At 50.5% G+C, this 21,127-nt stretch overlaps 2 protein-coding genes and 1 pseudogene across 2 annotated transcripts; 1 reads left to right on the forward strand and 2 right to left on the reverse strand.

Annotated features, from left to right (window-relative positions):
* Positions 1 to 3,428: 3,428 nt before the first annotated feature.
* On the reverse strand, positions 3,429 to 7,164 carry LOC112876932 (leucine-rich repeat receptor-like serine/threonine-protein kinase BAM1). Its single transcript, XM_025941111.1, has 2 exons — positions 4,545 to 7,164; positions 3,429 to 4,141 (listed from the first exon to the last, which is right to left on the reverse strand). Exons 1-2 carry the CDS (start codon positions 7,105 to 7,107, stop codon positions 3,705 to 3,707), a joined length of 3,000 nt encoding a protein of 999 aa, XP_025796896.1. The 5' UTR covers positions 7,108 to 7,164; the 3' UTR covers positions 3,429 to 3,704.
* Positions 7,165 to 12,982: 5,818 nt separating this feature from the next.
* On the forward strand, positions 12,983 to 16,418 carry LOC112873372 (annotated as a pseudogene).
* A 254-nt stretch (positions 16,419 to 16,672) lies between these two features.
* LOC112877931 (transcription factor bHLH18-like) lies at positions 16,673 to 20,887 on the reverse strand. Its single transcript, XM_025942308.1, has 5 exons — positions 20,811 to 20,887; positions 20,617 to 20,666; positions 20,050 to 20,535; positions 17,280 to 17,654; positions 16,673 to 17,026 (listed from the first exon to the last, which is right to left on the reverse strand). Exons 2-5 carry the CDS (start codon positions 20,650 to 20,652, stop codon positions 16,952 to 16,954), a joined length of 972 nt encoding a protein of 323 aa, XP_025798093.1. The 5' UTR covers positions 20,653 to 20,666; positions 20,811 to 20,887; the 3' UTR covers positions 16,673 to 16,951.
* Between the last annotated feature and the right edge of the window lie 240 nt (positions 20,888 to 21,127).

The raw sequence follows: 21,127 nt of genomic DNA on the forward strand, positions 1-21,127 counted from the left end.
GCCGGCCGGCGTGGCGTGCGCGGCGCTGGTGAGCAGCAGGGCCCAGGTGCGCGGAGACATGTGTACTTGCGTGTACCGGAAAGCCGGTCCACTAGCAGCAGGATTCCGCATCGTGCAAGGTCTGGCCGGATGGACGGGCACTGGGCGCTATCTGACGTGAGCGCGAAGCGTTGCTGCACAATGGCCAGCAGCACGAACTCGGTCGGACGGCGAAAGGCGAAGGTTGCATGGTAAGCTAGTGGAGTCGACTGTTCGTTCGGACAGCCTTAGGAACCGTGATGACGGGATGGGATAGACATTGTGCTGTTTTTCAAGAAAATGAATTTTTATGTATATTTTTTTAAAATGGTGTTATTTTGTCATTATGGCTAAAAAGTAGCAATATGGTAACATGGAAATAGACGATCCAATCTAAACTCCAAGCGCTGATGTACAAAAATGCTAAACTTGAGCACTTTTTCATCGAAACAGGAGCGCTAATGGGGTAGACTAAACTTTAGTCAAAACTTTAAAACTTTAGCAAAAGTATTATACGTGATAATAGGTGTTAAAATTGAGTATTCAATTTTAACCCATCCAAATAAGCCCTGAATGAGTGTGGTTTGTATCAATCACAAAATCCTTGGAAGTGTCAAGAGGAACGCTCCAAATCGCACAGGCTAAAGGGGCACCAGCTTGTACGAAACAGAGCACAGTCGATCACGATCACGCGCCATGATTATATCTCCCCTGAGAGCACAGCACGCCTGTTTGACCCATCCCTAGCCGCAATTAGCCTGAACCCCTTTTGGGCAGAAAACAAGGTTCCAACTTAAAAGTCATGTCCCCTTCCAGTCTCACCTGGGATCTGCAGCTGAGACAAACTGACAGCCCCTGCACGGGCACCGTACGACAATGACTCGACCACGCATTGCTGCCGCTCAGGTCAGTCCATGCATGGATTCTGGCATAGAAGGATTTGGTTATTTTGATTTTTCGGCAGCAAAAGGATGCTGGGTAGGTACCGCTCCCTTCTAGTCTTGTTGCATCGTGGCTACGCTCTACAGTCTACGCACGTGGTACATACACGATACAGCCACGTACAGGACAACCAATGCAGCGAGAGAATCCTGAATCCACATGGTAACCTAGGCACAGCCCCATTGGCTAGGACTCGTAAAGCCAAGGCAAGGAAATTACCAGACGACAATGGCACTGGCATGGCACGCCCTCGCCCGCGCACAGCGACGCAGAGGCAAAAGCCCTAGCTAAGGCGACACGCCGTCTGGTCCGGGTCCAAGCACGAATCATCCGTCCGTCCTCTTTCCCCCGTCTCCGATCGCTTCAGCGGCAGCATCTCGTCTCCGTCGAGCGAGCGATCGGACGGGCCGACCGACGGCCCCGGCGCCGATGCCTTTGCCCGTTGCATCTCCCCCGCTCCCTCCCACCATAGTCCCATCGCCCCAGCGCGACGCGACCGGCCATGGCGCGGGAGGCGACTGCTCGTGCATGCTGCGGCGCCAGCAGAGCAGACGACACTGCCCACTTGCCAATGCGAGGCCTAGCTACGTGATCCGCGTCACGTCCTGCTCCCGTGCTCCGCGGCCGGCCGGCTGGGTAAGAGCATCCCCTGCTTTTGCACGCCGTGCCTTCTTCCTTCCCTCCGCCGCGCGCGCGAGCGCTGGCCGTGGCCGACCGGTCGACGCCAAGAGCCCGTGGTCGGCTCCCGCGGCGGGGAGTGCGCGGGGCCGGAGCCGGACGGAGCCGAGCGAGACAAAAGGAAAAGTTGGCGTGTCTTGGCTCAAGAGGGGAAGTAGACTTGATGTGGCTCGCGGCCTAGGTCGCCGAAGCGGGCCGTCCGTGTCCTCCCCCCTCTGCTCCGTCCATGAATTCCTCGTCTAGATCTAGCTAGTAACTGTAGCAGATGGTCTCTAGCTCTGGCGGCATAGGCCGATCGATCTGATGCACCGCGAGTATGCCGTATGCGTTTTGTGTGTAGCTAGAGACCAGTGGATTTACAGCTCAATGATTGACCCGTACGTACGTGTAATTCTGCATGCATTGATCACTGAGTAATCGAATCGTCAACCGCTAGGCCAATCCAAGCACAAAGCCCTCACCTGTCACCTCTACGCGCCGAGGCAGGTCCTGTTGGTAGCAAGAGTTGTTCAGCATTGGGTACAGCCACAAGTGTCATTGCTGTTAGTTGTTGTCTTAGGCTTTGTCTTCATCGTTTCGTTGAGCTGTTGGGGACCATAGATATGTACTGGAGTAGATCCGTGTGCTCAACCACTGAACGGCCGGTGCTCGTAAATGGAACTGTCCTAATCGGAAGAGTACGTTGTGGGTGGAAGGCGATTGCAGACGGCCCCCACCATCTTTGCATCTTGGCGTACGTACGATAGGGCATCGTATTGGATCACCTGCCAGTTCCTCGTGTACTAGCACGTCGCTGTACCTAAGCGGCTGAAGAGACCAATCAGAAGAAACAGGGATTTTTAAATCACGGCCATTCTTAAAAGAGGAACACGAAGGACGGCCGTGGTTCGTGAACCTGCGACCGGAGCCCCTCGGACATCCACGGCGAACATGAGGAGATTCTTCGCGCCGTACGGCCGCGGTGGTGACCGTGGTGTGACCCCGTGACGAATCGACGGGTGACCTGACCATACAACGCGAGCCCAAAGCCAGAAACACATGCACGCGCGCGCGCACGAATCTCGCCGTTCGTTCGCCGGCTCGCCTCGTGCAGGATAGCAACAGTGGCCGCGCACTCACGTCGCGGCCGGGCCAGCGGCAGCCCCCTGGCCATGCCGTCCGGCGCTGCGGCTCCGACTACGTGTTCAGTCACCCACCCCATCACCCGCTGCTGGCCGCTGGCCAGCCGGCCAGCCAGCCCACTCGCAGGCTCGCAGCACGGCACGGTCAGGGATTCTTCAAAAGGTCCCAGGCCTGCGCCTGCGTGCGTGCCTCGACACTCCAGCAGTTGCAGCGTCGCAGTGCCCAAGCATGGAGAGCCTTGGATGGGAACGGAACGAAGCGAGTTCTCCCCACCGAGCGGAACATCGTGGAGCAAACAGTGCGGTGGCATGTTCCGAAGCACGGCGCGCACGACGCCGAGCGCGGCGGAGCTGAGCCTTCACGTGCACGCGCGCGCCCCCGTCTTGATGCCGGAACTGAGCCAGCAGCGGCAGCGCTGCGCTCTGTGCTGCGGGATAGCAACAGCGGCAGCAGGAGCTCAGCATCAGCAATCGTGCTTGCTACTCCTCCCACTGGCCCTGAGCCTGAGCCCTCCTGACCCGTGGCGTTAGCGCCTTGGTGTTACCCTGCAGTAGACCAGTGGTGCAGTGCAGGATGCCAGGATCAGGCGGTCAGCAGAGGGAGCCATTTCTGGCGGCAAGAAAAACTAGCGATTTCATTTCTTCAAAAAAGAAAAGAAAAACTAGCGATTTCAAACCATCTCCGCGACTTGAGCTTCCGTGGGTTTCAGAGCAGGACTGGAAGCCCAAACAGCTTGATTTGTACTACATGACACGGAGATTGTTACAATTCCTAATCCACCTTACTATTGGGGCAGTGGTAAACAAGTCGCCAACCGGAACATCCTCCTGCATACGCAGTTACACACTCATACGTCCCAACGCTACACAAGGAAGACTGAAAGAACAGGGGGATGCTACAAGGTACTACGACTAGTACGACCAATTTAATTCTTCCGGTGGCACTTAGATACTAAGAAGATCCTGCTGCGGCGGGGAGTCGTGCGGCCCTTCCTGCGGCTGCGGCTTCTCCGGGCTCCCATCCTCCTTCGGCTCGATGGCAAGGGGGGCGTCGATGGACGAGGATGTCGAGCCGGGCATGTCGGCCAGGATCTGCACGACCTCGCGCATCGTGGGCCGCTCCACGCTCTGCTCCGCGACGCATAGCATGGCGACGTAGAAGACGTGGGTCAGCTCGTACAGCGGCACCGTGGAGAGGCGCGGGTCGGCGATCTTCATCACGCCCTCCTTGCTTGAGCCGGTCACCATGCGCACCCACTGCACGATGTCGACGCCGTCGCCGAACTCCCCGACCGGCTTGCGCCCGGTGATGAGCTCCAGCAGCACGACGCCGAAGCTGTAGACGTCGCTCTTCTCGTCCACCTTGAGCGTGTAGGCGTACTCTGGGGGGCACAGGAGAATGAAGCCACATAAGATCACAGCCAACACTTCCCAATGATGATCCATTAAAACGACAAAGCGACGAAACGCAGCTATCGGATGCTCAGGGGATGTACGATACACTTGGTGTGTGAGGGACACAGTAAAAAACACAGCAGAGCATACTGAAGCCATTCTGTTCAGATTTCCACATGACAAACAGAACCAATCTAAGCATGTTTGAATGATGCAGGTAACATTGGGCAGCAAATGAAACCTTAAACAGGACATTGTAAAATCCTTTCAGATGGAAGAATTTCTGCAGTGAATTCACTGGACAGTAACATGGAAAAGTCTGTACAGTGAGCTGAGTATACCAACAGTGAAGCAGAAAATAAAGGCTAGTGATTTGAGAAGAGAATGTACCAGGAGCGATGTAGCCGTACGAGCCGGCGATGGCGGACATGCACTCGGAGCCGCCGGCGTTGCCGCGGAGGAACTTGGCGAGGCCGAAGTCGGCGACGTGGGCCTCGAAGTCGGCGTCGAGGAGGATGTTGTTGGACTTGACGTCGCGGTGCAGTATCGGCGGCGAGCAGTCGTGGTGCAGGTAGCAGAGGCCCTTGGCCGCCTCCACGGCGATCTTGAACCGCGTCGCCCACTGCAGGTGGCCGCCCTTCTTGCCGTGGAGCACCTCGCCGAGGCTGCCGTTCGGCATGTACTCGTACACCAGCAGGTTGGTCTCCCGGTTGGCCGCGAACCCGAGCAGCCGCACGATGTGGCGGTGCCGGATGCGCCCCAGCGTCTGTATCTCCGCCGAGAAGCCGTAGTCGTCGTGCGCCGCGCCCGCGCGCCCGATGGCCGGGAGCCGCTTCACGGCCACCACCGCGCCGCCCGGCATCGCGCCCTTGTACACGATCCCGGACCCGCCCTTGCCGATCACGTTCTCCTCCTTGAGGCAGTCCAGCACGTCGTCCACGGCGAAGTCCAGCCGCTGGAACGCCGTGAGCCGCCACGCGCGGGCCTCGGCGGACCGCTTCAGCGACCGCGCCTTCAGCACGGCGGCGGCCGCGAAGATGATGGACAGCGCGAGGAGGCCGAGCACGAGGAGGAGCTTGGAGGTGGACGAGAGGGAGCCGAAGGCCGACGTCGCGACGCCGTGGGAGCGGCACGGGGAGAGGAACGCCCCGCAGAGCTCGGCGTTGCCGGCGAAGGAGGTCGCGTTGAAGTAGGCGAACTGGCCGGTGGCCGGGATCTCGCCGGAGAGATTGTTGTAGGAGAAGTCGACGGCTGTCAGGCTCTGCATGCCGGCGATGGCAGGCGGAATCTCCCCTTCGAGTGCGTTGTGGGATACGTTGAGATAGTTGAGGATACGGAGGCCAGCGAGCTCCGGCGGGATGCGGCCGGAGAGCTTGTTGCCCGAGAGGTCCAGGAAGGTGAGCAGACGGCATTTGCCGATCGCCGGGGGCACTTCGCCGGAAATCAGATTCCCAGAAAGGTCCGCCTTTGAGAGCTGCTGCAGCTTCCCAATCTCCTGCGGGAGCTCGCCGGACAGCATGTTCCGGGCGAGCAGTAGCTTCTGCATTCCCACGAGCCCACCGATCCCGGTAGGCACCTGGCCGGACAGTCGGTTGTTGAACAAGCTGAGCTCCCCGATCGACGATGACACCTTCCCAGCTTCCAGCCTGAGCTCACCGGAGAGCAAATTGTCGTGCAGCTCTATCTGCGTCAGGTTCGGCAAGGTGAACAGCTTTGCCGGTATCGTGCCGTTGAGATAATTCTCTCCCAGCCGAATCCTCGTCAGCGACGGGCACCCCGCGAGCCCGTCAGGAATGCCGCCGAACAGCGAATTCCCCAGGGCAATGAACGTCTCCAGCCGCTCGCCGGCGCACAGCTCGGAGGGAAGAACGCCGGTGAGCTTGTTGGTGCTCACGTCGACGATCTTCAGCCCGGTCGCCGCCACGCCGAGGTTCGGCGGTATCCCGCCTGTGAAGTTGTTCTCCCACAGCTGCAGAACCTCGAGGCTCGGCAAGTCGCCGATGAACTCAGGAATCTCACCGGCGAGGCGATTGCGGAAGAGGTTTAGCAGAGTCAAGTTCTTCAGGGACGCGAAGCTCGCTGGGATTGACCCGACGAACAAGTTGTTCGACAGGTCGAGCGATTTCAGCGCCCCCATTGCGCCTATCTCCGTCGGGAGCCTCCCAGACAGGGCGTTGATCTGAAGAAACAGAGTGTCGAGCGACGTGAGGTTCGACACCTCCGGCGGGATCACCCCGGATATGCCGCAGTTGGCCATGTCGAGCCGGACGAGCGCCCGCAGCCTCCCGAGCTCGGGTGGTATCCCGCCGGTGAAGCTGTTGAAGTAGCCGAGGTACAGCTCCCTCAACGTCGTCAGGTTGCCGAGCTCCGGCGGTATCTCGCCGGTGAGCTCATTGCCGGAGAGGGCCAGGTAGCGGATACGGCTCCACTGGCCGTAGGAACTCGGGATGCTGCCGGAGAAGAAATTGCCGCCGAGGTGGACGTGGACAAGGTCGGTGAGGTTGGGGAGAGCCGCCGGGAGCGGGCCCGTAAGGTTGTTGTTGTAGAGGTCGAGAACGCGAAGGCTCCTGAGCGACGCGATGATCTCTTCGGGGAAAGTGGAGTTGAGGATGTTGTTGGAGAGGTTGAGCGTCTGGAGGTGCGGGAGGGAGGAGAGCGCGGCGGCCGGGATGGGGCCGGATAGGTTGAGGCCGGAGAGGTCGAGGGAGATGACGCGCCTGTCGGCGGCGTCGCAGGACACGCGCGGCCACGAGCAGAGCGCGGTGTCATGCGTCCAGTGCGTGGCGAGGTAGCCCGAGGGGTCCGTGAGCGCCGCGGAGAGGTTGAGGAGGGCGGCCGCGCCCGGGGATGAGGGTGCGTCGGCGGCAGCGGCGCAGTGGACGGCGGTGGAGATGAGTAGGAGAACGGGGAGGAGAAGGGTGGAAGCGGCGGCCGTGGAGGGCGCCATCGCCATGGATGGTGTGGTGAGTGGAGTGGGTGTCCGGGCGCAGGTGGACAGCGTGGGTTATAGAGTGTGTTGTTTTCCTTTCGTATTCTTTTCCTTGTTGTTTTGTATGTCAGCCTGGGAAACTTTTAAAGATTTCCGCTGTGCTCCTTTGCCTTTTTTTTTTCCAAGGCCTGAAAGGTTTGGAAAGAAACTCGGTGCGATCTGGTTCACAAATTCTCTGATTTGATAAACAAAATAAGAAGAACGACAGGTCCTGACGAAGAATGAAAGGAACTATGGGGCCATCTTTTTTAAAAAAAGAAGTATCTATCATTCTTATGTTAAAAATGAAGCTGGCTCGTCTTCACTTAGGATCTGCCTACGTCTGTTATGCTCAACTAGTTTTACGAACTGAACTATATCCATCAATTAGTTGCTGCCAATAATAATGGCTGATCATCTTAACAGATGCTAAAAAATCATGCATTTCATGATTTCATGAGAGTAACATCGGTAGTCCTTTTTCTGTCATGAATGAACCAGAGAATTCCAGATTTTATCATTTTTCTTCTTTTCTATAGCAAATCAAAGAAACCAGATAAACACTTTTTTTAAAAAAACAAATCCATCACCTTTGCAGATTTCAAACCATCTATATGTATTTCAGATAAAAAGGTAAGAGGTGAAGTGACTGATGGCTGAGTCTTAAAAAATGTAGTAACAATTAAACTAACTAGCCTATCAACCCATGCTCCCGCACGGACTAATTAGAATTAATATAAAAATAAGGTTTATGGCTAATAATTATAATTATCTATCTCACGCCCAATTTCATGTATTAAATATTCTAACATATACTGTAGAATACATATTTATCATTATCTAGGTGCAATAGATTTTATTTTGCATCACACCTCCATATGTGTTTGATATATATGTAATTGAACTATTTATTTATGAATTGGTATTCTTATCTCTTCCATCATACATAAATACATAGTGACATATATCGTGGATAGTATTTTTATATAAATAATATATTAGTAATAATAGAAATAGTAATTTAGAATTTTATATTGGTGCATTTTAATATTTTGTTATAATTATATAATTTAGATCCAGTTACTTTAACTTTTAATAATGATATAATTGGATAATTTATATGCAAATTTAGGGGGTTATTTGCATTATTTTTATAATGATATAGGTGAGTAATTTACATGAAGATTAGGGTTGCTTTAGATTTTTTTATAATGGTAGAGGTGGGTAATTTAAATACATGCTTAGGGGTTACTTTAGTCTATTTTTATAATGACAGAGATGGGGAATTTATTAGGAAAGATAACTGACTCAATGACTATTATGATTAGAGTTGTCGGATTGTTGGCCGGATGTTTTTAATTTTTGTGAGAATTTTTAAAATTTCTCTATTTTTTACAGTATCCACTTAGGATCCTAAGCAGCTTCACGTGGATGCTTCAAAAGGAACCTCCAATAGTAAGATTCACCTATCATGCTGTACTCACCAGGCTCCCAAATTGTTTGATTAGATTACGATCTCCAACACCGAATGATCTCAGCCGATGCTCTTCAGAAGCTTGTCAATGATTTCAGATCTCAAGTATCAATTCTGTTACAAATCAGCAGTTTACAGTCAACTACTATATCTGAAACATGTTGCAATCCGATCCGGTCAATACGTCCACAGTTATGTTATGAAATCTGATATAAAACATTTCAGAGCTAGAGTAAACTAAAAAGTAGTTTACTGCGAATACATTTTCATCTACTGTAATATCTTAAAAAGAAAAAACACTTTGATAGATCGACTAAAGGCCCGTTTGGGAGGGCTCCGGCCGGCTCCGGCTCCTCCAGGCCCTCCCAGACGGGCCCTAAGCTGAGCTCTTCTCGTGAATTTGGGATAGTTCTGGCCTGAGCTAGGGGCTTTTATGTGGTAGAAAGAGTGGAGTACTGTGGCAGTACTTTTCTCTGAAGCCCTCCGCCTCCGGATTCGAAAAAGGGCTTTCGGTGTCCAGAGCTTTTGATGGAGTAGAAACAGTGGAATACATGTGGCGTTGAATGCCTAAAGTTTTTTGATGATTTTTATGCTGATGGAAGTACAGACTAATGTCGGGAAGAGTAACTGTGGCCGATGCCCTTCTACACCCCCCAAGGCTGCACGATGATGGTTTGTGGAGTGCAGCACAGGGAGGAGATGTGGAAGACGGAAGAGAACATGCGGGGACTGGGTGGCCCTCCCCTCCTTTTACCGTATCAGGCACAAGGCAGGGGAGAACGCAGGTAGATGGAACAATACCTGCTGCGCCTGTTCAGGAAGTGGGCCCCGGATGCCAGGAAACAGTGCGGTAAGCGTGGAGAGCGTGAGCCTCGGCTGGACCTGGATTCGCTGCGGGCAAACTCTGTAGTAGCTGGAACAATACATATACCTGCTGCTACCTTGTGTACATAGTAGACAGGCATGACTGGAGGAACTTGTCAGGTCACGGTGAGCCTCCATCATCATTCATAGCCTACTAGGCTAAATGAGTAATAAATGGATAATAGGCGTCTTTGTTTATCTCGCTCGATGAGAAGACGTGGAAACACATCCAAGAATGGCCGTCACATCAGCGAACAGAGCAAAGCTAAAGTGCCGCGCAAGCGTCCCCAAACCGCGCGGACAAGCATCCGGCGAGTTCCGCTCGGCGGACCGGACCCCGCGAGGAGCCCAGGATTCCAGGATCGCAGTTGCGGCGGCGTCCCGAATCATTTCTGATTTCCCCACCCCGCGCGGGGGACGGACCGATCGGCCGGCCATGATGCGGTCCCGGCCGAAGCCCCGCTCTGCCCCCGGACATGGTCGCCGATCCGTCTCGGCCGGCGAACGAGGAGGACGCGGAAGGGGCTGTGGGAGCCCGCGCTGCTGGGGAGCGGCGGCCTGGTCGCAGGAAATGATGATGCGTCGCACGGCGCCCGGCCAGGCCAAGGCCAACGATCGAGCGGCGGCCGACCCCTTAAACAAAGCGGTAGCCCACCACCACGAGCCGAGCGCGGCGGCGGCCTGAGTAAACAAGCAAGCCGAGAGCGCGGCGGCCTTTTCCGCGTTTGTTTTAGTCTCCGTTCCAGTGCTGCAGTGCAGAGTGCACGCCGCCGCTCAATCAACCTGGTGACTGTGGCTTGTTTTGGTCTCCGCTTCGTTCTCGGATCACCAGGCTTGCGCTGTGACTTGTGCGAGCGTGAGCAGGCGCATCTAGATTAAATTAGAGTACTACTAGTAGCTCGCCTCTCCCTGTTTCGTGCCTTGTCGTCGCGCAGGGCAGGGCCGACACAGGCGGGTATCATGATGCAGGAGCCTGGCCGTATTAGTCTCCGAGCGGGCACTGTGGCTGCTGCAGCAGCGTCCGTTCTGCCGATCGAAATCCAACTGTTCAACGGATCGATTTGTCTCGTTATTACCAGTAGTACCATCTGGCCATACCGACAAACAGTCGCACGTAATCGCTCGCTCGATCCAGCGACAGCACACCTTTTGGTGAGCTGCAGAGTGCAGTAGTTTAAGCCTGATTGATTGACTGTTAATGATCAAGCAGTGGTGGTAGCATTGATCGCCTCTTCCTTCATCAAAGTCTAAGCCCAATCAATGGTCTGCTCCCCGCAGCTTAATTGCCACCGTGGTTACACGGATCGCCGCGCCTTTCGCGTTGAATTGGCATGGTTCGTTCGTCAATGTCAACGCGACTTGGTACTGATGCTCTGCACTACCGCAGCCAGCGCTCCAGCTGCACCACCGAGCCGTCGTCATCTCGAGCGTCTTCCTCCTTGTCTCCCGGGGAGCCAGAACCCCCAGGTTGCCAGGGGATCGTCGACGGCTCGATTAAGAAACCCGGTTGCTGATCCAGAGAAGAAGACGAAGGCCGGTTCGCGGGGTCAAAGCTCGGCGCATCTGTGCGTGCGTAGGTGCACGCACGCGCGACCACGTACTTAATTAAACTCGGGTCAACGTCTCGTGCTCTTGCCATTCTCCTGGACCGCCGATCGGGTGCGTTGATCTGACAACCTTGGTTTGGGGCAGGAGTTAATTCCTTGGTCCAGCCCCAAGAACGTCGCGTTGTCTGATGAGCTCGAGGGATGCGCGTGATTGAGCTGAGCTTCGATTCGACCAAAGAAATGCTGCTGCTTCGATAATTAATCTATAAGCACTCAACAGCTGTACTATCACACGGATTATTAGAAAACGAACACTGGGTACTTCATTTAGTACAGACACAGTCGTAAGGATCCGGGAAGCCAGGCGAGGTTGTCGATCTCTGCAGACTCCAGTGGCTGCTGTGGAGCGTGGACTTGGTCTGGTCGTAGCCCAGGAGGTGTGGAGGGTTGGTGGGCCTTTTCTCCGCCCATTCCCCTGTCTGTGCCGTATTCAGCCCTGATAGTCGACTATTTGGGCCGTGATCTAGGGATCCGCACGTGCATGTAAATGAAACTTTGCACTTTTTACGAGTAATGGGCTGCGGCCCACGGGCTAGGGTAACCTCTCACGGCCTTTTCCCACGCAATCCGCCGGCTCCGACGAGGTCCCGCCGGTAGATCCACCGCTTCCGCGGCAGAGCAGGACGGCCCTAGGGATGAGGACTCCGCGTAGCTCCACAAGCGCCGGCTCCCGCTCGCCGCCGGTGCGCCGAAGGGGAAGCACGAGGCGCCCATCGCCGAGGCGGAGAGCTCCACCGCCTCGGTCGAGTCCAGCTTCGTCCCGCCGGGGAAGCTTGACCCCGGCCTAGGCCTCCTCGTCGCGTACGCCGGGTTCTTGGTTGGCGCGGGCAGCGCCGAGTCCGGCAACAGCAAGGACCGGAGCAGCAAGTCCTCCACCGCCGCGAGCGCGCCGGGCGGGCTCCCAAGCCACGACCACGCCTTGCTCTTCCCGCGGGAGCGGGACAAGCTGTCGCGCCCCCGCCGCCTCGCTGCATGGCAGGAACCTGCGCGCCGCCGTCTCCACCGAGGCTGATAACTCACGGTCCAACGTGGAGTCTGACCTCCAATTCCTGCGACCTCAGTGACGAGGAGCGGCCAAGCGAGGAGGTTCGATCGACTGGTCACTGCAAAGCGAATGGCAGTAGTGTGGTGGGTAGATCGGTTCAGATAAGTGTTGATTCGGTCGATGGTGTCGAGGATACATTTGATGAGGATACATTTGATTCCGTCAACTAGCATTTAGTATCTATCTCACAATTAGCATAATGTTAGGTCATCTTGTTGGCAGTGAACTGTGCAATCGAACAATAAAAATGTCATCTGATTCAACTCGACAATAAAACATGCTGTAATTCTCTGTTCTGCTTGGATGAATGGCAGAGCTCCAAAAGAAAAAAAAGGGATAAATGATTGCTAGGGATTTTGCTCCTCGTTGTGAGTAGAATTATATCGCCTCCTCCTAGAAGCATTTCCTAACAATTCATAAATTTGTCCTAATATACCCCCCGGAATAAATTCCTTTCATTTTGTTTGTTAACAAAACCAGCATGGTTACGCGTACTTAGGTTTTATTTGGCGCCAGGATAAAAATATTATTTCACATTGCAATTAACACCGTTATCTTGTCAAACTAACGGAAGGACCATGAATCCAAACGAAATTCGTTTTGAGGCTAGATACCAAGTTCAAGAAAAAAAAGACTAAGAAACTAAGCTCAATTTTTTTAAGTCAAGAAACCAATTTACTCAAAAAGTAAAAGTTGGGGTTCCGACGAGCGAGGACGATCATCATCAGGAGATGGAGATGGAGGTGGTGGTGGATGTTGCGATAGGCGGCAGCCGGGAAGGGAAGACTTCTGGGATGAATCGACGTCGGAGAGAGAAGTCTCCTAGGAGGATCCAATGGGCCGGCAACGTCAGTGGAGGAAGAGGAGCGGATGACCGAGGAGGAGGGCGAGCTGTGGCAGTGGCATTCGCACTGTCGGTACTCGGTACTGGTCGCACTACCTTACCCTTCGTTTTGGTCCCCCCCCCCCGCGGTGATCTGTTCCACGATAATTTCTGTGTGCATGTTTAGTATCCTACTGCATAATGTGTGTTATGTCCTCGAATAAGTGCACGAACAAATGCCAGTAGCTGGTGCGAACCAACACTAATGTAAAACATTAGGGATTTTTTGGGGGCAAGAAAGATGGATTAACGACCTAGTCGAGTAAGCCATGTGACTCACCTGACATGTAAAGCGTGGGTCACCTTTCCTAATAATATCGAAGTTAACTAGCATAGCACAAATATTATTTACAACCGTGTAGTTGTCCAATCCTAACTCATAAATGGTGACCTCCTTTTATAATAGGAGTTCAATAAATTTATCTTGCATCTGAATTACTGGATGAAGAAACTGGACCACAGTTCAAGCATTTAATAGCCTGAAATTAGGAGTCAATATATAGCAGGGTAAATAAGATTTGTCATCAGAATGGTTGAGCACAAGGTTTCAGCACCAGAACAGATGATTAGGCGCCCCTTCGATAAAAAACCACTAATTCTACTCTATATGCATGGAACAAGCACCATTTTAAATAAGATGCCAATTTGATTTGGCTGATCTTTTACAGCACAAGTTCCGACAACATTAGGGTGGGCTAAGCATTTTTTTCCTTTTCATTTTCTTTTATCAAGTTGTCTCAGCAAGATCTTTCTGACTGCTCGTAATTTCTGTGTTTTGTCCCCAAATAAGTGAATGAATCCATTAACTTAACTACAATGTTCTACTTTGGTAACAACTATTACTATGTATCACTTTTTTCTGCAGCCTCTGTGCCTCCCATGTCCTTTACGAAGGGACCCTTCCCAGCATATGCTATCACTGATCATGCCTTGCAGATCTTCTCGGTCCAAGTGACGGAAGTAAAAGATGATGTTGAGTGGCCATTACATGTGTATGGCTGGGTTGCCACCAGGGACTCTGTAGATCCTAAACGCAACCTTCTTTTCAACCGCACAAGGGATAATTGTCAAGTCCTCACTCAACAGGGATATGTATCTATGTATGTTTTTTTACCTCTTTTCTTCTCTCATTTTTCTTGCAGCTAGAACTATTCATCAAATTCTACTATAGTACTACTGTTTTGTGTTCATGTTTATGTATTTCCTATGATGGCTAACTGTTCATTTGCGGTCCTTACTAGCTACTATGTTCATAGTTTAAGGGTATGTTTGGTTGGGTTTTCCAACCTGCTTTTGCTTTTGCAAAAATCAAAAGCCAACCAAAGGGCTCAAAAGCCCTAGATGCTTTTGCCCAAAAGCAGCTTTCACTGTAGTACAAATGCAAAAGCACATCTCCCTCTACTTTTAATAGCTTTTGAGGCAAAAAAATACCCAAGTTATAAAAAAACGGTTTGCTCTTCTATTCTCCCACCCGTCCGACTCCCACCCGTCTCCCCATCGCCTCCCACCCGCGCCTCCGCCCCTGCCGCCGCCTCCGCCCCACCTTCGCCGCGGCCCACCGCCTCTGCTGCGGCCCCGCCCGCCTCCGCTCCGGCCCCCACCTTGGGCGCCGCCCCTGCCCTCACCCACTGCAGCAGAAAGTGCAGAAGAAACACATCGCATTTAACATCTGTGCTGAAATGATTCCTCTCATGTAACCAGGAACAGTATGATTGAAACAAAAGCTAATCAATCCCAGTGCCATTGTTATCCTTTTCTTTTGTTGCTGGGTTAAGACGTCATGAATGTAAAACCTGAAGTTGTTCTATCTAAAACTATATTATCAGTTCAGATAAAGATCATGAGGACACTCTGAATGTGATGCTTTGTTGTCTGTCAGATTTGGGCACTTGGCCTCTTCAGACTTGGGCACTTGGGCTCTTCAGACTTGAGGCTCGGTTCAGTCTGTCAGGCAAAGTCCCTGTCTCCTTGACGATCTATTTCAATCCCATCTTCCATCAATCCATCAGGCATGTATTTGTTGCCATTCAACATTAATTGGAGTAGAGAAATCAGGAGCATTGACATCGTTGCCGACATGCCATATCAATATCAATCAGGATTCGCCCCATTCGTAACAAGATCGCTGATGATTTGGTTAGTGCGAGAGGATGATAGTTATTTTGAGATATATTATGAGCTATTTACCTTATGTAATTGGTTTAGTTCTATTTATATGAACCATGTGGATGAAAAATTTAGTAAATTTAATATTTTCCTTTCCAGAAAAAATATGTACATGCGAAACAGTGAACATACTAGGTTTGTACGAGTATTTTGCGAAATAGTGAACATATTAGGTTTGTACGAGTATTTTATATATAGACAGTCCCACAAACCTTCACGGGTACTGCAGTATTTCACCCACAGCACACGGTTTACCACAGCTCACTGCTACTCTAACCAAACGGTCTTTTGCTTTTGCCACAACAGTTTTTTTACAGCAGCTTTTCCACAGCCCACAGCTCACAACAGCTTTTTCAAAAGTCACATCCTAACCAAACACACCCTAATCCCTAATTGCGACTAAGCTATCCTTGAGATCCTAATATTGGTTAATGCTCCTTTTCCTTCCAACTGAATGAAAAAAATTGTCGCATTCTACAATATATATGGAGACATAAGATTGTCGTGCATATCATTTGCTCTTTCCCTGATTTTATTATGGTCAAGTAGGCAATGCAATGGCTATTGGCATCTTGCTTCCTTCTTATGCGGAAGGAACCAGATATATGTAACAATCAATTGACCAATTAGTCGGTTGCTTGCAGGATTCATATCTACAGTTAACAGGCCCTTCTCGTGCAGTTGTGTTCATTGATCCTGTTACATTTCAAGTTAGCTAAAATTAAAGGGGGAAAGGAGTCTGAGGATGGCTTTGAGCACAATATGCCTGTCTATTACGAAGACAAACCATACTTGATTCACAAATGTTGCTCCAACAAGCGTAGCACGATTGAGGTCACATATGCAGCATTTCATAAAACAGTTGAGGCCACTGTTGTCCGTGTCCAAGTCACTGATGGGTCATGGCCAGATCACCTTCAGGGACTAGTTGTTTGCCGTACCACCAGCCTTGATAAAGGCGATATCATGCTACTTGATTCTCGAGATGGAGCAATGCCTATCGCTTGTGATGGTGCAATTGGGCTCTCAAGGCGTGTTGTTTCTGTGGAAGTAAAAGGGCAGCTGAGTGTTGATGTTGTGGCTTCACAAATTGATGACAAGTCAGATGTTGTTGCGAAAGATAGGGCTGTTTTCAGATACACAATAGCTCGTACCAGTGCTGGTAGATGTGATCTTGGCTTCTGTAAGGTGGAAATTACTGTTGCTTGGTCCCTCCTCGCGACCTTGAGGGATATGATGGGCTCTCGTACCGAATAAGTATAGATGATCTCTACTGGGATTTCGTTCCTGATCATCCAACGGCTGTGTTCCTGTGCCAATGCACGACCCGGAGTTCCGCACCCTGCTATGTACTAGGCCACAACTGTCGGTTGTGGGAGTCTGAGACAGAGACAAGGGTGATCCGGAAAAGGCCACTGTTTTAGGACACGCAGTAGGCGATTGGAATAAAAATTTAACATGTTCATATACATTATACAATCAGTCGTACACTATACAGAGTGCTTGTTGTTTTTCAGTCATGTAAGATATGATGCCATGCTTTTGGACATCGAACTCATGGAATTCTGACGGCCGTCCTTGTTCTCCATGTTTCAAAAAGATGAATGGAGGAAATCAAATGAAATAATGCACACAAGGCATGCATAAAAAGAAATACAGAGAGGATTTGCACAAGAGTTTCATTTCGAACGTGCTTCAGTATTCCCTCTCCAGTCTCCCCCCTGCCCCTTAAAGAAAAGAAGAAGGAAAAAAGACCATAACTTCCAAATCAAACAGAAGTCTTTCCCGTCTCAAGTACTGAAGCCTCTGAGAGCCGTGGTCAGGTTCCTTACGAGCTCAACTGTGGTCGAAAACCCTTCTCCAATCTGCACAGAATCGAAACTTATGAACATGCAAAATCTGAGACTATAGGCAATAATGTCTTCTATACTAATGAAGTTCTCATAGAATGACAGAGAACTAACCACCAACAGGATGTTAATGTACAATACTACATATTAAATGTTTTTTGAGAAGATATATATTAAATGCTTGGTAGCTAAACACGTTTCTTGTAGACTACAGTTCATCAAGCACATTTGCGTGACGATTATATGAATGAGGATAGAGAATACTTGCCTTTGCCGTGATGGTGATGTTGAGGCACGAGTCTGTGAACGGTAGAACACTGGTGTTTATGATAGAGAGGCCCTGGTTCTCAAGCTCGGAGATGATCATCACCAGCACTCCTCTTCCCTCCTTGCAGCATATTTTCAGCAAGATGGTGTTACCATGGATGCTCGCCTCAACGGTCGGGCTGAACCCACCGGCACCGAAGGCGCTCCCGCTGGAGCCTGAGGCGTCACTACTGTCCTCATTTGATATGCGACACTTGCTCTCGAAGACAATGGGCTCGGACGTTCTCCTGGCGCTTTGTCCCTCCAAAGTCTTCACCTTCTCCTCGAGCTGTTTCACATAGTCGATGGTGCTCCCTAGAAGAGATATCTTGTCTGTCTGAAAAATCAAGGTTTAATACTCATCAGAGCTATACTTGGCTCGTTGTGATTTAACCTAAGTAAGTCCTATTTGAACCCGTCCCCAACCCCTCTTTAAAACTTGCATGAGTGCCGTCATCGTTCATGGGATCAAGATGATTAGATGTGTTTGACTAGTAATTGATATATTTGTAATTATTTTTCGTTCATATCACCTTCTTGTCCATTATTCAACATTCTGTTAAAAGTTTCGATAATTTGAATGTAAATATATTGGTCATAACATAACAGCATGAGGTATCAAAACATTTCCTAAAAAATTATTAGTTGGTAGCACTTGTGGTGGCTTAGTTACTTTGCATTTTTGTCCAGACGTATATAGTGTTGTTGATGATCAACTTGTCCGTTTTTTTTCTTTGTTACCCAAGTTCTACCCTTGGTTACCCGCAAAAAGGATGTTCTTACTCTTGGGAAATATTCGAATTACAATAATAGGTGTACTCTTGCTTACATGAGAAATAATAAATAATAAAGGAGGCCATAACCATCATCCATTCATAAATAAACGCTACGGTAGATTGCAAATCTTGTAGCACGTGCAAGGAGTTTGTTAGGTTTCCCAAATAATGAAGAGAGTGATAAAAATAAACGCTATGGTAGAACACTATTAAGAGAGTGACAAAAGAAACTCTCAAATCTATTTTCTATATTATCAGACAAAACCCTCAAATTACTACTCTGAACACCAAAAAAACAAAATTAAAGCATAAACACATGCATGGACAGACTAACCTAGCCAGCTATTTGTCCAGTGAAGCCACAAACAATCTAGGGGTAATTCAGAAACTTGCTAAAAAGTGAGTAAAACAAAATAACTTATATGTATACAGGTACGGCGATGCACATACTTGATCAATATGCTTTACGATATTTGCACCGAATTCCCATTGGGATCCACTTGAACTGACAATCAAGACCACTAAATTATGCATTTCGTCACTGCTGAGTATATTAGATACATTCCTTCGCCTCAAGAGTGTATGTATTGTGTTAAACCATCAGTACGAACATGTTGACTATTTATAATAAAATTAAATCTAATAGCTTCTATGAGAGCAACATTGCCCCGCAAGATAAATTTAATCTCATGCATCTATTTGCTCATTGTCACTTGGTAAACTCCAATCATCGATCTCTTATTAGAGGAGACGGTCATTTTTCTCTCCTAATTGTATTTTTTTCCGAGGAGATGCATATAATTTTCCTATCCTCAAAATCATATATTTAAGCTAATAATAAGTAAGCAGATGCACGAATGCATAAAAATGTTGATCTTCCAGGGCATGCCACAGCCACCACTGAATTAAATAATCGTTGAAGAAAAAACATAAAATTTATCATGGAAATCTCTAAGCTTAGCCTAATATATGCTGTTTCATAATATGCGCAGTAGTGCAGCTAGCCAAGCCATTGTTCTAGTTTTCAAAACTGTAGTTTCTCAATGTCATGGTTTTGAAAACTGTGATATCCACACATCCCTTAAAACTTTGGCCACTGATAGGGTAAAACTAGATTTACCACACCAACATGTTGTTTATATATTGTTAGAGAAAATAATCCCAAACAGACATTGCACTTTTCAGAAAAGTTATTGAAGTAGGAGGACGCAGGACTGTAGGAGTATATGCACCGGATACCGCATGATGTGTACAAGACGTTAAGTTGGAAGCAGTAATATAAAAAAGAACAAGAGAGGTAAAAAAAAAATTTGTTCACTTCCCTCGAAAAAGAAAAGGGTACGCCACGCCACTTTGGATGCGATGATCTCGGAGGCCGAGCCGGTGGCCGGCGCACCCTCATGTTCGTCTCTCGCAGTCGCACACCGCCTCTCGACCTGACTGGATTGGATCCAGGGTTGCTCAGGCGATGCCATTGTCTCCCGTACCGCGCACTCACCCGCTCCCGGCTCTTCCAATCCGGCCGCACGGCCGGCGCCGCCGAAGCCCACGTCACACACGCCCCGTCGTCGATTCGTCGTGCGGCTGCCGCGTGGCCTCCGCCGACCGTTGGCTGCCCGGTTCACGTGCACCTCCGATCCCCACGCTCAAGTACGGCGAAACCCATACTGCGGCAATGGACGCCGTTCGGCTCACCGTCACAGGTGTTCCGATTCTGCTGCGGCGGTGCGGCCTCCTGTCCGGCGGCCGGCGGCCATCCGCGCCGGTTATGCTTAAGCCCTCTTAAATCTTAATCTAATGAGAGATTCACTCCACGTATATATATGTATCGCCGCATCTCGTGTGATATATACTTCAGTCAAAATTTATTGGAAATTATCCAAACGCAACCGGTTTAGAGTGTACTAGCACGGAAGAACAGCATACATATAGAGAACGACCGGACATGGCATGTACCTTGGTGAGGTCCGGGACGATGGTGGCCAGCGCCACGAACTGCTGCTGCATCTTCTCGCGCCGCTTGCGCTCGGCGATGACGTGCTCCTGCGTGTTCCAGTGCGCCCGGCTCCGCCTCTCCGGCACCTGCTGCTGCGCCGCTCCGATGCCGTCCGGCCAGTCTCCTCCGGAGAAGTTGAGCGTGCTAGGAGGCTGCCCGCCGAAGGAGAAGATGCTCGACGACGACGACGGCTGCCCTGGCTGATCACTCTTGACCGCCGACCCTCCGAACGGCAGGCTGGGCAATGCCGGGACTCCGAAGCCTGGGAATCTGGAGCCCTGGTGCGGTTGAGAAGGACAGATCGGGTTAGGCCTGGGCGGCGCCGCCATTGGTGGCGGCGGTGTGTAGTACTGCTGCTGCTCGGGGAGCCGCTCGGCGAAATGCTGTTGCATCCCGGCGTGCTCCTCTTGCTGCCCGTACATGTATGCTAACTCTTCCTCAGGGTCCTGGCATGGCCGCCATAGCAAGAATTAGTCGAAGCACCCAAGTTTTCAGATCTCTGTGATGCTAGTTCTTAGTAGTCTTACCGGATGTGAACGCCATTGGTGGTTTAGTTCGTCCATCTCCTCAATATATCCTGTAAATCACTAAGCATCAAACAAGAATATAGAACAGCAAGAAACAAATCAGCAGAAGCAAAGGCGACGAGAGATGTCTGAACTAATCTTAGAAGAACTCTTTCTAGAGATTAAAGAACTTATTTCTGAAGAAAAGAACACACCTCTTATTTTCTTCCTCCCGTACGTCAATCCTGACTTCCTTCTCGTCCAGTCCCCACTGCTTCTGGTCTTCTCTCGGCCGGATTCTTATATACACGCCTAGTGGTGTTGGTGTGAATTACGGCCCTTCACTGTTCTGAAGAAGGCGTTCACGTGCTCCTTGCGTTTCTCAGAAAAGGCCAAGTATTGAGGTGACCAACGAGCTGCTAGCAAAACTTGCACGATTGCATGATTGGATCTGCACACGCGTTCCTTTTTTTTTTCTCCAGCCCCATTTATTCTTTGGTCTACTTTTGTGTTGACATCACTACCCTGATCC

The sequence above is a fragment of the Panicum hallii genome, chromosome 9, assembly GCF_002211085.1.
Source record: "Panicum hallii strain FIL2 chromosome 9, PHallii_v3.1, whole genome shotgun sequence".
NCBI lineage: Eukaryota > Viridiplantae > Streptophyta > Magnoliopsida > Poales > Poaceae > Panicum > Panicum hallii.